Genomic DNA, 17072 nt, shown 5'->3' on the forward strand with positions numbered 1-17072 from the left:
GAAAGAGAGAAAAGCCATAAGAGAGAGAATTGATGTAACGAGATTAAGACTGTCTCACTGTTTGTCTCTAGGTCTGGGCAATTTACGGAGGGGCTATAGCTGAATCGTTTAACAAAAACAGTCCTGCTGAAATCAAAACAAAATGACCTTCATTGAGAATAAACAGTCCAGATAAAGGAAGAGAAAGTGTGCATTTTTGCACATCCCATCATCACCAACATTTTGGGGGATCAGTGTGATTAGCAGCATTAAACAGAAGCATTACAGATAGTCATTGAGTCACGACCATCACGGAGCTACAATGTGACAGGACTAAAGTAAGTTGGTTACATGACTTTATGAACTTTTTGGCATCAGTCCTTAAGTAAAAAGGTGGTCATTAAGTGAGCCCATGGTTTGCTATGGCCTAGTCTTGCCAAAAAACAAAGGGCCATCTTTTTTTTTATAAAATACCCTGCAAACTGCCATCTATGTGGCCAATTTGCCAAACACCTGAAGTCTGAACACGTGACCATCAGAAATTCAAGTCTGGGTCACAGGTATCTCCCAAATAGGTCCATCGGAACTTCAAATGGTCACTAAGCAACCTGTTGTAAGTTGAAGACTAAATCTAATCTCGCCAACGGAGAGAGTTTCTTGCCAAGGCTCACCAAAGAAAATCGAAGCCATCAAAACTAATGCCCCTGTCTGGAGAAACTCATCCTGTTCGATTTTTTGAGACTGTTGTCCTACTTTTAGAACTGAAACAGAAGTTTCAAAAAGGCTCGACTTACCAGGACCATTTTGATGATGAGGTGTTTTTCGTAGGCACTCTGCAAGCGGTAATTTTCTGCAAGGAAAAGGAATGAGGAGGCGGCGGTGAGGAGGTAAAACATGGAAGTTTGGAATTAGGTGGGTCTTTTCTACAACCAGAATAAGCTGACTTCTTGTCAGGGCCCCAAATCCTTCTCGTTTTCCATGCTTATGTGCTCTTGTTTTGGGGCTTACCATTCTGCTGGGGGAAAGGGGGGAATTTGCTTTCGGTTGGGATAACTTTTGCTTTCTACCTTTCCTCTCCTGCCTCTATCCACTTGAGAAAGGAATATGTCTCCCTTATCAGGGAGACAGTTACACATAAACGAAACTGGAGAAGACCTTGAGATGCGGGGCCACTGTACCGTTCACCCATACATCGTGCCAGCTGTGGATTGGCTGGATTTCAAATGGACATTATGACTCTGGTGGGAGGAGGAACATTACTAGCTTAACTATACCGTTTAAGCGGGATTTTCCCCAGACCTTGCCTTGACTTCCCTACTGTCACTAACCCCTAATAAAAGTTTCCTTTTGAGACAATGCCCGTTTCAAGAGTTCTGCTTTCTTGGGTGGTTAGCTGAGGTGGGTCCCTACACTTCCCAGTGGCAGTGGTGAACCTAACCAGAAGTCACTGCAGTAAGACGGGTGATCAATAAACATGACAAACTCTTTGGGTACCATGTGTCAACAATTTAATGAATACGTGTATTCCTGGCAAACGTTCTCTGAGTAGTAACCATCTTTTTTTTATATCTGGTGATGTATGTTATGGCTGAGAATTTGATACAGGCCATTATCTGCGGTCTATGCAATGGAGTCTAAAGACTGATTCTCTATTAGTTGGCATTTAGCGGAGGCACAGGAATGACACTTGACAGGTATGGCCAGACTTGCAAGATCAGATCCAAGCACTCATCTTGTACCATATCTTAATAATAATAAAACAAACCTTTATTGTCAAAGTACAACATGTGTACATTGAGATTAGCTGAGCCTCCTCCCGTGCTCTCTCCCCCCAACACACAGTGACAACAAACCCTCCATCCTACCACACCATGTGAACCAACTACACCACACACCGGCCTCCCAAGTCAATTCTGCATAAGTTCACAGAGATTATATCCCATTTAAAAGCCTAACAGCCCACGGATAAAAGCTATTTTTCAGCCTGTTGGTACGGCTGGCTATACTCCTATATCTCCTACCGGATGGTAGGAGAGTAAAGATATATATATATATATTGGTCTCCCTTTATTCTTTGTTAGCAAGCCAAAAAAAATTTACACAAATATGAGCTGCCACTGCTGTGGCTACTGCCTGTTGATGGCCTTGGGCTAGGCTGAAACAGGAAATAAGATTTGTCCCGTGTCTGGGACTAAGCAAGTGTATTCTGAATGCTTAACAAACATTTAACATATATCTATATCTATATCTATATCTACTGTATATCTATATCTATATCTATATCTATCTATCTATCTATCTATCTATCTATCTATCTATCTATCTATCTATCTATCTAATCTCAGGCAAGTGTTGGTGAGAAGATAATACTAATACTAATAATAAAGTTGGAAGGGACCTTGGAGGTCATCTAGTCCAACTCCCTGTTCAGGCAGGAAACCCTATACCATTTCAGACAAGTGGCTGGCCAGTCTCTTCTTAAAAACTTCCAGTGTTGGAGCATTCACCACTTCTGGAGGCAGGTTGTTCCACTGATTACGGTAATTGTTCTATCTGTCAGGAAGTTTCTCCTTAGTTCTAGGTTGCTTCTCTCCTTGATTAGTTTCCATCAGTTGCTTCTTGTCCTGCCTTCAGGCGCTTTGGAAAATAGCTTGACTCGCTCCTCTTTGGGGCAGCCCCCAAGATATTGGAACACTGCTATCATGTCAGCCCTCGTCCTTCTCTTCGTTAAACTAGACATACCCAATTCCATCAACCGTTCCTTATGTTTTAGCCTCCAGTCCCCTAATCATCTTTGTTGCTCTTCTCTGTACTCCTTCTAGAGTCTCAACATCTTTTTTACATCGTGGTGATCAAAACTGGATGCAGTATTCCAGGTGTGGCCTTTACCAAGGCATTGTAAAGTGGTATTAATATTTCACATGATCTTTATTCTATCCCTCTGATAATGCAGTCTAGCACTGTGTTGGCTTTTTTGGCAGCTACAGCACACTGCTGCCTCATATTTAAGTGATTGTCCACTAGGACTCCAAGATCCCTCTCACAATTACAACTATTGAACAAGGTACCCCCTATACTATATCTGTACATTTGGTTTTTCTTGTCTAAATGTAGAACCTTACTTTTTTCACCAGTGAATTTCATTTTGTTAGATAGTGCCCAGTGTTCGAGTCTGTCCAGATCCTCCTGTATCTTAAGCCTATCTTCTGGAGTATTGGCTATTCCTTCCAGCTTGGTGTCGTCTGCAAATTTGATGAGTTCTCCATCTATCCCCTCATCCAAAGTACATAAAGTGAGGGTCCACCCCAGCTTAACTGTAGCTTCAGGTACTTTTGTTGCAATGCTTCTCTATGAACTAAAGACGCTTTTTCCAAAGTCAACTGGACTTTCTTGGGTTTTCTTCCTTTGAAAATGTTTCACTTCTCATCCAAGAAACTTCTCCAGTTCCGGTGAAGTCCTGGTGAACTGAAGAAGCTTCTTGGATGAGAAGCAAAACCGTTTTTTTTAATTGAAAAGTTTTATCATACATTTTATCTTTAACAATCCCCCCTACCCCTCCCCTCTCCCTCCCTCCCTACCCCTCCCCTCCCCCCCTCCCCCCCCCCGACTTCCCAGAGCTAAGTACAAGGTATAAAAAACAAAAAAAACAATCATAAACATCCATATGCTAACAACCATAAACTCTAAAATCTATCTCTCTCTAGCTCATATAGGATAACTACAAACACTATTAATATAAAATATATAAAAAAAGAGAAAAAAAAGAGAAAAGAAAGGAAGACTTATTCAAATGCTACATGAAACTTCTTAGTCCCATATTTGTTCTGGATATACTCAATCCATTTTCTCCACTCCATAACATAACGTTCTTGCGAGTGATCTTTCAAATAAGCCGAGATCTTTGCCATCTCTGCCAGGTCAGAAACCTTCAAAGTCCATTCTTCTATAGTCGGCAGTTCCTCCTTCTTCCAGTATTGACCTACTAAGAGTCTTGCTGCCGTAATTAAATTCAACATCAACTTAGTGTCCACAACCGAAGCATCTGTAATTATTCCCAACAAAAAAAATTGCGGACAAAACTTTATCCTTTGCTTAAAAATCTTCTGCATATTCCACCAAATTTTTATCCAAAAAGCCTTAACCTTTTTACAAGTCCACCATATATGGAAATATGTTGCATCTTCTTCACCACACCTCCAGCATTTAGGCTGATAGTTCGGATACATACTTGCCAGCTTTTTAGGATCTAAATGCCATCTATAAAACATTTTATAAAAATTTTCTCTTAGATTTTGAGCTTGTGTGAATTTTACGTTCCTCACCCAAATCCTTTCCCATGTGTCCATTGTAATAACTTCTTGGATGTTTTGGGCCCATTTAATCATACAATCCTTAACGAGTTCTGTTTCTGAGTCAATTTCTATCAAAGCAAGATATATCCGTTTAATATGTGCTGGACCCTGATTTCTGATTTGCTTTATCAGATTTTCGTCAGTCATTGTAAAACCAGTTTTCTGATCTTCTTTCCACCTGGCCCATAGCTGAGTATATTGAAACCAAGTCTGGACAATCTTCTCATCTCGCAAGAGACTATATGGTTTCAAACACCAGACATTTCTTTCCAAACTTAAAATCTCCTTGTACGTAGTCACATCATGTTTAAAACCAACATTTATATTTTCTATTGCGTGTTTTGGGATTGCCCACAATGGTATCTTACAATCTAATTTATGTCTGTACTTCTTCCAAACTCTCAACAATGCCTGTCTTAAAATATGCACTCTAAAGACATTATCTACCTTCTTATCATACAACAAATATGCATGCCAGCCATACAAGTCGTGGCCCTCAAGATTTAATAATCTCTCTTGTGTCAAATTGATCCAATCACTTATTCCTGCTAACGCAGCAGCTTCATAATATAATTTAAGATTAGGCATTTTAAGACCACCTCTTTCACGAATATCCTGTATAATCTTAAGTTTAACTCGTGGCCTTTTCCCTGCCCATACAAATTTATTGATACCTCGCTGCCATTCCTCCAAATTAGAATCTTTCTTAAGAACCAGTATCATTTGAAATAAAAATAAGAATTTAGGCAGGACATTCATTTTCACTGCTGCGATTCGCCCCAACAAAGACAATTGCAATTTTTCCCAGCTCTCCATTTCTTTTTGAATTTCCCCCCATAATTTTTCATAGTTATTTTTATATAACTTTGTATTAGAGGGCGACAAAAGCACCCCCAAATATTTAACCCTTTTAACAATCTCAAATCCAGTTAATCCTTCTAAGAGAGCCTTTTGCGAAGCTGTCATATTTTTGGCCAGAATTTTAGTTTTTTGTGTATTAACTTTAAATCCAGAAACCTTCCCATATTATATTATTATCTCCATCAGGTCCACAACAGAGTTCTCCGGCTGGGTCACTGTAAGAAACAGATCGTCTGCGAACGCTCTCAATCTATAATCCTGATCTCTAACTTGTATACCCTTAATTTTTTCCGAATTCCGTATTTTAACCAACAATATCTCCAATGTTAATACAAATAACAAGGGCGATAACGGACACCCTTGCCTTGTGCCCTTCTCAATGTTACATGCTTCTGTCAGGCTATTATTAACTATTATTCGGGCAGTTTGTTTTTGATATAATGCCCTTATTGGTTGCAAAAAATTATCCCCAAAATTCATTTTATCTAAAACTTTCATCAAAAATTGCCAATTCAATTGATCAAAAGCTTTTTCAGCATCTAAAAAAATTAGCGCCACAGGGATCTGGTTGTTCCTTTCCAAAAACTCTAACACATCAACTATATGCCTCACATTATTTTTCATTTGCCTACCACTAATAAACCCCGTTTGGTCCCCATGAATCACCTGTTGCAGAACCCTCATCAGTCTATTAGCCAACACCTTAGCAAATATCTTGTAGTCTGTATTTAAAAGCGATATCGGTCTGTAATTTTTAACTTGAGTAGCATCTTGGTCTTCCTTCGGAATCAAAGAAATAAAAGCAGTTCTCCAAGACGGAGGCACCTTTCCCCCCCTCTGAATTGTCTGGAACAGTTCCTTTAACGGTTTTATCATCTCTAATTGTAGATTTTTGTAATAAGCCGCAGTCAAACCATCCGTACCTGGTGCTTTGTCCACCTTCAATTCCTTAATTGCTATAAGAATTTCTTCTTCTGTTATCAATTGATTAATCCCCTCTTTTTGTGCTTGCGTAAGAACCGGGATGCTAGCATTCTCCAAATATACATCTATGTCTTTTTCATTAATCTTCTCCTTAGCATATAATTTAGAATAAAAATCCACAAAAGCATCCTTAATAAGATCCTGTTGAAACACAACCCTTCCCTTATACTCAATTTTATCTATATTAGAAGCCCTTTGCTTTTTCCTCAGTCTATAAGCTAGCCATCTACCTGGTTTATTAGCATTGCAAAAGGTGTTGTGCCTGGCAAACCGCAAATTGGTTGCCACTTGGTCAGCCATTAATTTATCAAATTGTCCTCTTAATAGCTTAATAACCTCCTTAGTCTTCACATCCGCTGGATTCAAAATCAAAACCTTTTCTTTTTCCTTAATTTCATTCTCCAATTCTTTCCTCCTGGCTTCCAAAGCACGTCTGTGTTTATTGTTCATATATATCAACACCCCTCACATATAGGCCTTGCTAGCATCCCAAACCATGTCCATAGAAGTGCCCTTATTCATATTAATTTCAAAAAAATCCTTCATCCGCTGTTTACATTCTTCCACATTTCTCTGATTTCTAAACAAATTCTCATTTACACGCCACGAGCGCCTATCTCTATTCTCCTTATTAATCTCTAGCCAGACTGGGCTGTGATCAGAAATAGTTCTTGCACATATCTTCACCTTCTTAATCCTTGAAAAAAGTCATTAGTCAACAAAATAAAATCGATCCTGGAAAAAGATTGATGTCTGTCAGAAAAAAAAGTATAATCCTTTTCATGCAAATGTATTTCACGCCAAATATCTCGCAGTTCCAAGCCATCCTTCATTTCAAAAAAGGATTTAGGCAGTCTAGCATGACTTGGGACGCGCTTAAAAGAGCCAGCCTTGTCCATCTGTACATCCAAAACACCATTCCAATCCCCCATAAAAATAAACGATTTATAATCCAACTGGGTAAGCTTTGTGTGAAGTAAACTAAAAAAATCAGCTTGTTGTTGATTAGGAGCATATAATCCAACTAAAAGCGTCTTTTTACCTTCTAGCAGCAACTCTATCATAACGTATCTTCCATGCTTATCTGCTTCAATTAAGTTCGTTGTTAAAGCACTTTTAACATAAACAACCACTCCATTTTTCTTATTCATTGCAGAAGCAACAAATTGCGTGCCCAACCTTAAGTTCGATAAATACTTTTGGTCCATAGCCCTAATATGCGTTTCTTGCAAACATATAACATCTATCTTGAATTGTTTTAAATATTGAAAAACTTTCTTCCTCTTCTGTGGTGAATTTAGTCCATTAACGTTCCAAGTTAAAAATTTAGTTGCCATGCATATCCTCCCAAAGCTGTTGGAGCACTTCTTTAATAGGCCCACTATCTCCTTTAGGCCGTGCTCCTCCCACTGCTTGGCTGTAAGTACGTTTTGGAAGTTCCATAGACTTCTGCTGATCTTGTTCTTTTATTTTTTTTTGCTCGTTTTAAAGCAGCACGCGTCACCCTCTGCTCTCCAGGATCAGCCAAAGAAGTTGTAGCTTGATCTCCTCCAGCACCATTCTCCTCTGTCTGTCCAACTTCAGCCTCTTGAAGTTTTCCTTCTCCAGCTCCCTTTGCAGCTTCCAGAAGTGGTAGTGGGGTTGCTTTTAAAACATTATTATAAAAATCACGCGCCTGTGTCACAGTGACCAGACGGTACCTTTTGCCTTCATGCATCGCCACCAATCCAACTGGAATCCCCCATCTGAACCTTATATCATGTTGTTTGAGCTCCTGCACAAGAAATGCAAAATCCTTCCTTCTCCTTAAAATCTTTGGAGGAATTTCTTTTAAAACCAAAACTTCTTGATCAGCAATCACAACTTTAGTATCATAGGCAGCTTGAATAACTTCATCTCTAGTTTCCCTCTTTGCAAAATAAACCACCACATCTCTAGGTAGCTTTCTCTGTCTAGCAATCCATGAATTTACGCGAAACACTTTATCCATGCCTCCCTTTATTTCAGATGCTGGCTGACCCAATACTGCTTCCAGAGCCTCAGAAACCAGCTGCTTTAGGTCTTCCTTAATATTCTCTTTTAAGCCTCTGATTCTAACAGCATACTGGAAGCAAAACCGTTTTGAAAGGAGAAAACTGAGAAAGTTCAGTTGCCTTTCGGGAAAAACACTGTTGGCTCAACCATAACCTGGATGATTGAGAATCTTCATAGACCAGGGGTCTTCAAACTTGGCCTTTTTATGACTTGTGGACTTCAACTCCCAGAATTCCTCAGCCAGGCACGAGTTGAAGTCCACAAGTCATAAAAGGGCCAAGTTTAAAGACCCCTGCCATAGACAAATGCTTCTCTCAGGAATGAAAGCAAATATACATGTCCCAGGATGATGTTGCAATTCAGGTTGGTCATCGGGACCAGAGATTTTACTCTTCCAAGCTTTGGGACTCATGCTGGAGCCCATCCCAGGGAACTTCTCTCTACTGGAATACGTGCTCAATACGAGGCACAGAATAGCCCAAAGCACGTATTCCAGTGGGGAGAACTTCCCCAGGCATGGGCTCCAGCATGAGTCCCAAAGCCCAGAACAGTAAACTTCTGGTCCAAGTTACCAACCCAGATTCGATCTTGCAAATGCTTCTCTATCTTTCATAACTGATGCGTCAGCATTCTGTGAAAAGAACCACAAGCCAGAAACAAAAACTTCACTTTCCCCCCCCAAGAAGCAGATTTTCAAAGCACGTGATTATTACCTTCATCAGTTAATGTAAGTTTTAAAATAACACAAGCATGGCAATCAAACTGATGAAAATAATTCCTATTGCTACATCTCTAAAACCAAGGAGTGTTTTGCCAGAGTGAGAGCAATTTCCCCCCAAACCAAAAATATATCAAAATAAGGAGCTGGGGGGAGAGAAAATGCCTACTAGCATGCAAAACCTTGTTTCACTTTGGTTCCTAAGCCCACTTCTGAGGTTGTTCCAGTCCTAGATTTCAGGGAAGTACTGCTAGGATGCTCAGCATCCTTGGTTCACAGCATTCAGCTGGAAATTAGCTATGTTGTCCCCTGTCTCTGCTCTTCTTTCTCTTGTGGGCCTTTCACTGATTTAGCTAGGGAAGTTCCTCCCAGCATCTAGAACAGTGTTTCTCAACCTCAGCAATTTCAGGATGTGTGGACTTCAGCTCTCAGAATTCCCCAGCCAGCAAACTGGCGAGGGAATTCTGGGAGTTGAAGTCCACAGGTCTTAAAGTTGCCAAGTTGAGAAACGATGATCTGGACTGCTTCTAGAAATTCCCAAATTTTGTGCCTCTCTCGGGTTGGACACAATTAAAAAGTTTCCTCTGATCCATTTGAGGTTCCATTTAGCTGAGTTTTCTTTGGATCAGAAGATGTGCACTGTGGATATTTACCCATGTCATTTAACCAGTAGGCAATTTTTCTGTAGACTTCATCGCAGGCGGTGACAATGACGGCCAGCATGATTTTGGGCAAGAAGCGAACAAGGCGCGGCAGCTCCTTGATGCTCAGCACAAATTCCTGATCAAGGTGGAGGAAGAAACAAATTGGAGAGCCAGGATTACATCACATTGGTAAATACAAATGGCTTTTCATAAGGGCAGAGGTCCTTTATTTCTACCAATTCCTATTGCTAAATTATTTCTATGCTATGAATTTAAGCATTTTCCAAAAAAAACCCCAACCCTAAGCTAGTTTGACCATCAACAAAGTTGCCTACAGATAGTCCTTACTTACAAACATTCATTTAGCAACCATTCACAGTTACACTGAAAAAGTGACTTACATCTGGTCTTCACACTTATGACCATTACAGTACAGTCACGCGATCAAAATTCAAGTGCTTGGCAACCAGCATGTATTTATGATGATTACAGCATCCCAGGGCCCTGTGATCCCCATTTGTGACCTCCCCATCTAGCTTTAAACAACCAAAGTTAATGGGGAGAGTTGGATTCATTTAACGATCGCCTGATTCACTTAATAACTGCAGTGATTCACTTAACAACCATTGCAAAAATGGTAGTAAAATTGAGTGAGACTTATTTAATAGCTGACTTGTTTAACAACAGAAATTCTGGTCCCAGTTGTGGTCGTAAGTCAAGGATTACCTCTATTATCTATCTATCTATCTATCTATCTATCTATCTATCTATCTATCTATCTATCTATCATCTGTCCATCCATCCATTCAATTTACATTTCTCTATTTCAATCGAGACTTCTAGCTGGTTAACAAAACACATTTAAAACATTGCCAATAAACTGTATTAAAATAGTATCTGTGATAAAGCAATAATAGAAGTCAGTCAATATCAATCAATAACATCAGTTACTAGCACATATCCACCAGATTAATCCTGTCATTCAATTAGTAACCTAATTAACTCAGATGGTATCAGCTCAATTTAGAAATGTTCCACAAAAGGGCTCAGTTTAAGTGTTTTCCTAAATGTCAGCAAGATGGAGGCAAGTTGAATGTCCACAGGGGCTGTTCCAAAGAATGAATCTACCTTCTAGCTTCAGCAACTCTTACTTCCCAAACGTAGTGCACTAATTACTGCTTTTCCTGAGATGTGCAGGCCATTCCTGAACCACCGCAATTGAATGATGTGAATTGCACCTTTAGGGATCCTTTATGGCAGGGTTTGTCAGTCTTGGCACCTTTAAGATCTGTGGACTTCAACTCCCAGAATTCCCCAGCCAGCTCTGCTAGGAAAGAAATTCTGGGAGTTGAAGTCCTCACATCTGCTTTAGGTGTGTGTTGTCTCAAAGCATCAATTTATTAGGATAGTAATATGGTGCCCAGCTGTGGTTGCTATCCAGATCAGCAGTATCCTATTCTGCTTAACCAGTTGCATTGCATGGGATATTTTGTCGTTAGCTGCGAAGTCGTGTCCGACCCATTGTGACCCCATGGACAATGTTCCTCCAGGCCTTCCTGTCCTCTACCATCTTCTGGAGTCCATTTAAGCTCATGCCTACTGCTTCAGTGACTCCATCCAGCCACCTCATTCTCTGTCGTCCCCTTCTTCTCTTGCCCTCAATCTTTCCCAGCATTAGGCTCTTGTCCAGTGAGTCCTTCCTTCTCATTAGGTGGCCAAAGTATTTGAGTTTCAACTTCAGGATCTGGCCTTCTAAAGAGCAGTCAGGGTTGATCTCCTCTAGGACTGACCAGTTTGATCACCTTGCAGTCCAAGGGACTCGCAAGTCTTCTCCAGCACCATAGTTCAAAGGCCTCAATTCTTTTGCGCTCAGCCTTTCTTATGGTCCAACTTTCACTGCCATACATTGCAACTGGGAAGACCATAGCCTTGACTATGCGCACTTTTGTTGGCAGGGTGATGTCTCTGCTTTTTAGTATGCTGTCTAGATTTGCCATGGCTTTCCTCCCCAGGAGCAAACATCTTTTAATTTCTTGGCTGCAGTCCCCATCTGCAGTGATCTTGGAGCCCAGGAAAATAAAATCTGTCACTACCTCCATTTCTTCCCCATCTATTTGCCAGGAATTGAGAGGGCCGGATGCCATGATTTTGGTCTTCTTAAGTTTCAAAGGGATATTTTAGCCCTTGCTATTCAGTATTGATATAATATTCATGGCCAAATAGTGATATATTATCTAAATTTATATAGCAGCCTTGGCTAGCTAATAAAATGCATTATCCTCATTGATAGTAGTGGTTGGGAGAATATTCTGAGGATGTTGATTGGCTGATGAGCAGCCAATGACATTATTTCCCACCCTCCTCCACAAGATACGACGCCACCCCCCTCAGGACTAACAACGACTGAGTAATTAAACTGAATGAGATGTAAAATGAATATATCTTCCCTGAAAGTGCAGGAAGCATTGTAAAAGTTATACACCATGGCTCTGTGATAGCCGAAGCATCCCTTGTCTTTTCAGAAGGGTCAGCATAACACTGTTTAAATCTTAGACTGGGGCGAGAGAAGGTCAGTATTGTGTTTTGGTCAGCCAGGGCATCTGATGGAAACAGTAAACGAGAAAAAGGCACATGGACTGGATTGTGGACCCTGTCTACCCACCTTGCCAGGTACACCTCACCTGCAATTCGAAGCAGCCCAGCATGGTAAGGAAGACAAAGGAGAGGCAGGAGATACAGATGGGCAAGCTCACCAAACACTGGAAGAGCAACCGCTTCCAAGGTGGGTAGTAGAACTCTTCTGTGTTGGTCACTGGGCTGATGCGCTTCACACCCTGCAAAGATAGGAGATGACGCGGTTGACCTCACCAAGAGTTGGGGGACTCTTGGGGGATTCTTTGGGGACTCTCCCTAGGCTTGTTACAAGACCAAGAGAACAACTGCAGGTGGTCTTCGCATTACAACCGTAATGGAACCAGTCCATGACGGCCCTGTAAGTCGTAATGTTTTTGTTACCCCTGCTGTCGTGACTTGAGGTGCACCTGCAGATTTTGGTCCAGGTTGCTGGCACTCCGTTTTTTCCTAAGTTCTCAAGTTTTGGGAGCTAACTAGGTTAGAGGGGAGAATGGATTTAGTCCTCTAGCCAAATCTACCTCCCTAGCATTGATGTATAGAGTTTTCTCCCTCTTCCAAGTAACAGGTGCCCATTTAAAATTGTAAGGAGTGCCATGTTAGACCCAAAAAAGGCATATAAATTTAATTAATAAATCCGAGCAGAGAATCCTGGGCTAAATGAGAGGTGGACAACGGGATGACTATGAATGTTGAGATATATGTGTCATGCCTAGATTTTTTCCATGGACATGGGCAGCACAAATTATTATTTACTAAACTTGCATTTTCTTCTTTTCTGAGGTAGATCAGATACTACTGACCCGGAACTGTGGCCGAGGCTCTTCAATGGATTCTGCTGGTGTGTCCAAAGTTCCCCACTTGTACGCAAATTCGGCTCCCCGGCGTTTCCACTCCTCCAGGAACAGGGTGGACCAGATAACATTGAAGATGGCAAATATAACAGAGCAAATGTCCCGGCTGGTCTAATTAGGACGGAAAAAGATGATTAATGAAGAGCAAGGAAGGACTGGGATTTCCACTATTTTAACAGCTTAACAGTTTCTAAAGACAGTTGCCTATCCCAGCTAACCATGAATCAGAAAAATCAAGATCCCTTTTCAACAGATCAAATCATCCATCTGATCCAGCACCCTATTCTTGTTGTTGTTAGCTGCGAAGTGATGTCCAACCCATCGCGACCCCATGGACAATGTTCCTTCAGGCCTTTCTGTCCTCTACCATCTTCCTATTCTTAACAATGCTCAGATGTTTCCCAGAAGTTCATTTACAGGAATGGAAGTCACAGCCTTCGGTAGTTTTCATTTACTTAATTGATAATGATGACAAGTGGGCCTCCATCTACAATGACAATTGGCACCAGAATTCCAGTTGCTAAGCAGGGCGGTTGTTAATCCGATTTTATGAACTTTTTTGCACAGTTGTTAAGTGAATCACTACAGTTGTTAAGTGAATCATGTGGTTGTTATACAAATCCAGCTTCCCTTAGTGACTTTCTTGTCAGAAACTAGCTGGGAAGATGGCAAATGGCTGTCACATGATGGTTGCACTGCAACCATCATACATATATGCTGGTTGCCAAGCACTCAAATTGCGATCACGTGACTGTGGGGAAGCTGCAACAGGTGTAAAAGCAAGGACCAGTTGTAAGTCATTTTTTCAGTGTTGTTGTAACTTCAAATGCTCATTAAACAAAGGGTTGCACATTGAAGACTATCTATTACAGAGGTTAGATCCATCCTTAGTTAATGTCTGATCATCATTTAAAGGCACTGGATTTTCGTACATGTCCATAGGAAATGGATAGGTAAAACATACAAGAACTAATTAACTTATGGCATTAGCAGCCACAGGTTGAATTAGGGTCTTTTGGCTATGTTTTTAAACACTGAGAAACTATAGAGAAAATGTCAAATCATTAGCCAGGATAGTAAGCAGAATCCCGGTGAATGCAGGCAGGTAATCTGAATACAAGATCCTGGAGGGAATTACAAAAGACACTTATTGTTTCTACATTGTCTTCTTGGTAGAGAAATAAAGCTTTCCACTGTTAGAATAGCACAAAGTGGGACTTTGATAAGACCCAGTAAGTTCTAACTGATGCCAAGAAATTCCCTGTTCTATTTCTGCCTATGTTTCAAGTGGTTTGCCAAGTATGATTGCATTTGGAAGGAAGATCTTGCGATCTCACCTTAAGTGGCGCAAGTCTAGGGTTTACTGTAATACACACCACATAATGGTATGCTCAAAGAGTCACAACTGCACCACGTTCCTTAGCTATCAGGTGGTTGATTAGCCTCCTTGTCTATCCAGAGAGGCTGTTCGTTAAGAACTGAAGGAAGTCTTCACCTCAGCAGCTGAAAGCCAAGTTGGACTCTATAACTGAAAGTAATCCAGTTACTGCTTGTATCATTATCTCTTCCTTTAAAAAAACAAACAAACAAACCTTCATTTGGCAGAATGTGACATTAAAAGATTCACAAAAGGTTCAGGGCTTCGATCATATTACACCTTTCAGCACTTCTACTTTCATAGCCTATTTGGTTCCAGAGCCAAAGAAAAATGGTTTTAACCTTTATTAAGGTTAAGAGGGGGCCAACCTAGGGATCAGTTGCACCCATGTCAACCTGCCAGAATGTTGTCATCAGTTGCTCAGACCCATCGGCACTCTTGAGGGTAAAAGGAGAGGACACGGTGTGGGTTGTGACATCATGGCCCAAGCCATTGACTTCCATACTTGCATGCAACATCATGCAACAATTACAGGCTGATTTAGAGTTGCCCACAACTGCCTGTATGGGTCGCTGCAAACTTACGTTGCAAAGGGTTTGATGGGTAAGTATACGTTGCAGATGGCTGCAAATGGGCCGATGCACACACTTCCCAAATCCCAACCGTGTGTGGTGCATGTTCTGCATGATGACTGGTTGATCCAGCTTCCCGTGCTTTGCTGTTTCGGTGGCCCCAAGCCAGAATTTTACATTTGCAGAAATGTAAATGGAACACCTATGCAACCATCCCTGAGTGACGCATACATTCCTTGATTCCAGAGAAGTCTACCCAAGCATTTAATATGACCATGTATTCATCACAACATCGCAACGCACGTATCAACATTTTCACATCATCATAATTTGTAGCAGATGCTGAGGCTCAATTCTGTGGTCCTTCAGCAAGAATTCACCTACCCAGAGAACCTTTGGAGAGTGAGAAGGGTGGCCTATAAATTATTACTATATTTGTGTCAGAAGCACCTATCAAGGCATTTTCCAGGTTGAAAAGATTAGCCGGTGACATCACAGTTAACCAGGGGATTCCTGAGGGGGATCTTTTCATGTCCCTGGTATTTTCCCACCAAAGCAGTACCTATTTATCTACTTGCTAGGTTTGCAAGCATATAAATTACATAAATAAAATCAATGAATAAAAAGTTTTGGGGTGGTGAGAACTGGCCACAGGGCCTTTTCCACCAATTTTCTAGAAATCTATTCCTGGAAAGTTTACGTGTGAATTCCATGACTTGTTTTTAAGGCAAACATAGAGTTTTTCTTTAATTATCCTAACTGGGGATTTTAAACGATTGTTTTATTCTATTTGTAATTTTCATTAGTATCTTATTTATTATAATTTTATACTTCTGGAATAACCAGATTAGGATTTTTAAATAACATTATGAGCTACTCTGGCACAGATAACTCTGAAAAGTAGCCAGAAAAGGAATGAACAACACAATAAACTGTTCTAAAGAAACAAACATAAATCCTATACAGGTAGTCCTCAACTTACAACAGTTAGTTTAGTGAGAGTTCAAAGTTACAACGGCACTGAAAAATTTATGACCATTTTTCTCACTTATGACCACTGCGGCATCCCCATGGTCCTGTGATCTAAATTTGGATGTTTGTCAATTGACTCATATTTATGACCGTATCCTGGGGTCATAGGATGCCTTTTTGTGTCCTTCTGATAAGTAACATCAATGGAGAAGCCAGATTCACTTAACAACTATGTTGCTATCTTAACAACTGCAGTTTGCTTAACTGCAGCAAGAAAGTTTGCAAAATGGTGATGATGCTGATGATGCTGAAACTGCTGACTTTTAATTTTCTTCCGGTTTCTCCTTTGCAATTCCTTGCCTAACAGGATTAGGGGCTTCTTGGCAAGAACAAAATTGAAGCGTTAAATGAACATGAAGCAGGAAATAAGGTGAGCCTCCAGGCAAAGACTCGTTGTAAATGGAACCTGGGTGTTCCCTCTTTCTTCGCATAGGAATTGGCAGCCTATGTAGGAATCTAGAGAACAACTAAGTGACAGGGTAGATAGGCTGCTTGGGGAATTCTCGGAACTGAAGTCCAGATACGAGTAGTTCTTGATTTATGACCATTCATTTAGCAACTGTTCAAAGTTACAACAGTACTAAAATATATATATGGTCCTCACACTTACAAATGTCACAGCATCCCTGGGGTCATGTGACCAGAACTCAAGCACTGTCAATTTTCTGACAGTTAGAACAATTAATCAGTGGAACAACCTGCCTCCAGAAGCTGTAAATGCTCCAAAACTGGAAGTTTTTAAGAAGAGACTGGACAGCCATTTGTTTGAAATGGTATAGGGTTTCCTGCCTAAGCAGGGAGTTGGACTAGATGACCTCCAAGTTCCCTTCCAACTTTTTTTTATTATTGTTGTTGTTATTGATCATCGCACAGTCAGCCATATGTTCAGACTGGATTTGACATTTTTGTCTACCTATCGGGTCCTTACCAAGGACCTGGGATAGGCAGAGGTAGATGTTTGAAGGTATTAGAGATATCGTTGCAGGATGGAAGGAGTTCCTAGTAAGGCCGCCTTTTGCAACTGACTAATGGC

General features: G+C 40.7%; 1 protein-coding gene and 1 long non-coding RNA gene across 5 annotated transcripts in view; one reads left to right on the forward strand and one right to left on the reverse strand.

Moving 5' to 3' along the window:
• The window catches only part of ANO8 (anoctamin 8), a 74000-nt gene that overhangs the window by 18211 nt on the left and 38717 nt on the right, over positions 1-17072 (reverse strand). The window contains exons 8-11 of the mRNA XM_083350191.1: positions 13007-13168; positions 12254-12406; positions 9582-9708; positions 774-829 (exon numbers count right to left, since the gene is read on the reverse strand). Coding sequence (XP_083206317.1) covers positions 774-829; positions 9582-9708; positions 12254-12406; positions 13007-13168 — 498 coding nt within the window. The remainder of the gene's footprint in view (positions 1-773; positions 830-9581; positions 9709-12253; positions 12407-13006; positions 13169-17072) is intronic.
• On the forward strand, positions 5-13359 carry LOC310632791. 4 transcript variants are annotated; one of them, XR_014490911.1, is made up of 5 exons: positions 5-317; positions 555-891; positions 9617-9761; positions 12164-12354; positions 12991-13359. It is a non-coding gene; the product is annotated as an uncharacterized lncRNA (long non-coding RNA). The 4 variants fall into 4 exon arrangements; XR_014490912.1 differs by having other exon boundaries at positions 7-317; positions 739-891; positions 12991-13354; XR_014490913.1 differs by having other exon boundaries at positions 7-317; positions 808-891; positions 12168-12354; positions 12991-13353.

Source organism: Vipera ursinii (genome assembly GCF_947247035.1).
Source record: "Vipera ursinii genome assembly, chromosome: 1".
In the NCBI taxonomy this organism is placed as follows: Eukaryota; Metazoa; Chordata; class Lepidosauria; order Squamata; family Viperidae; genus Vipera; species Vipera ursinii.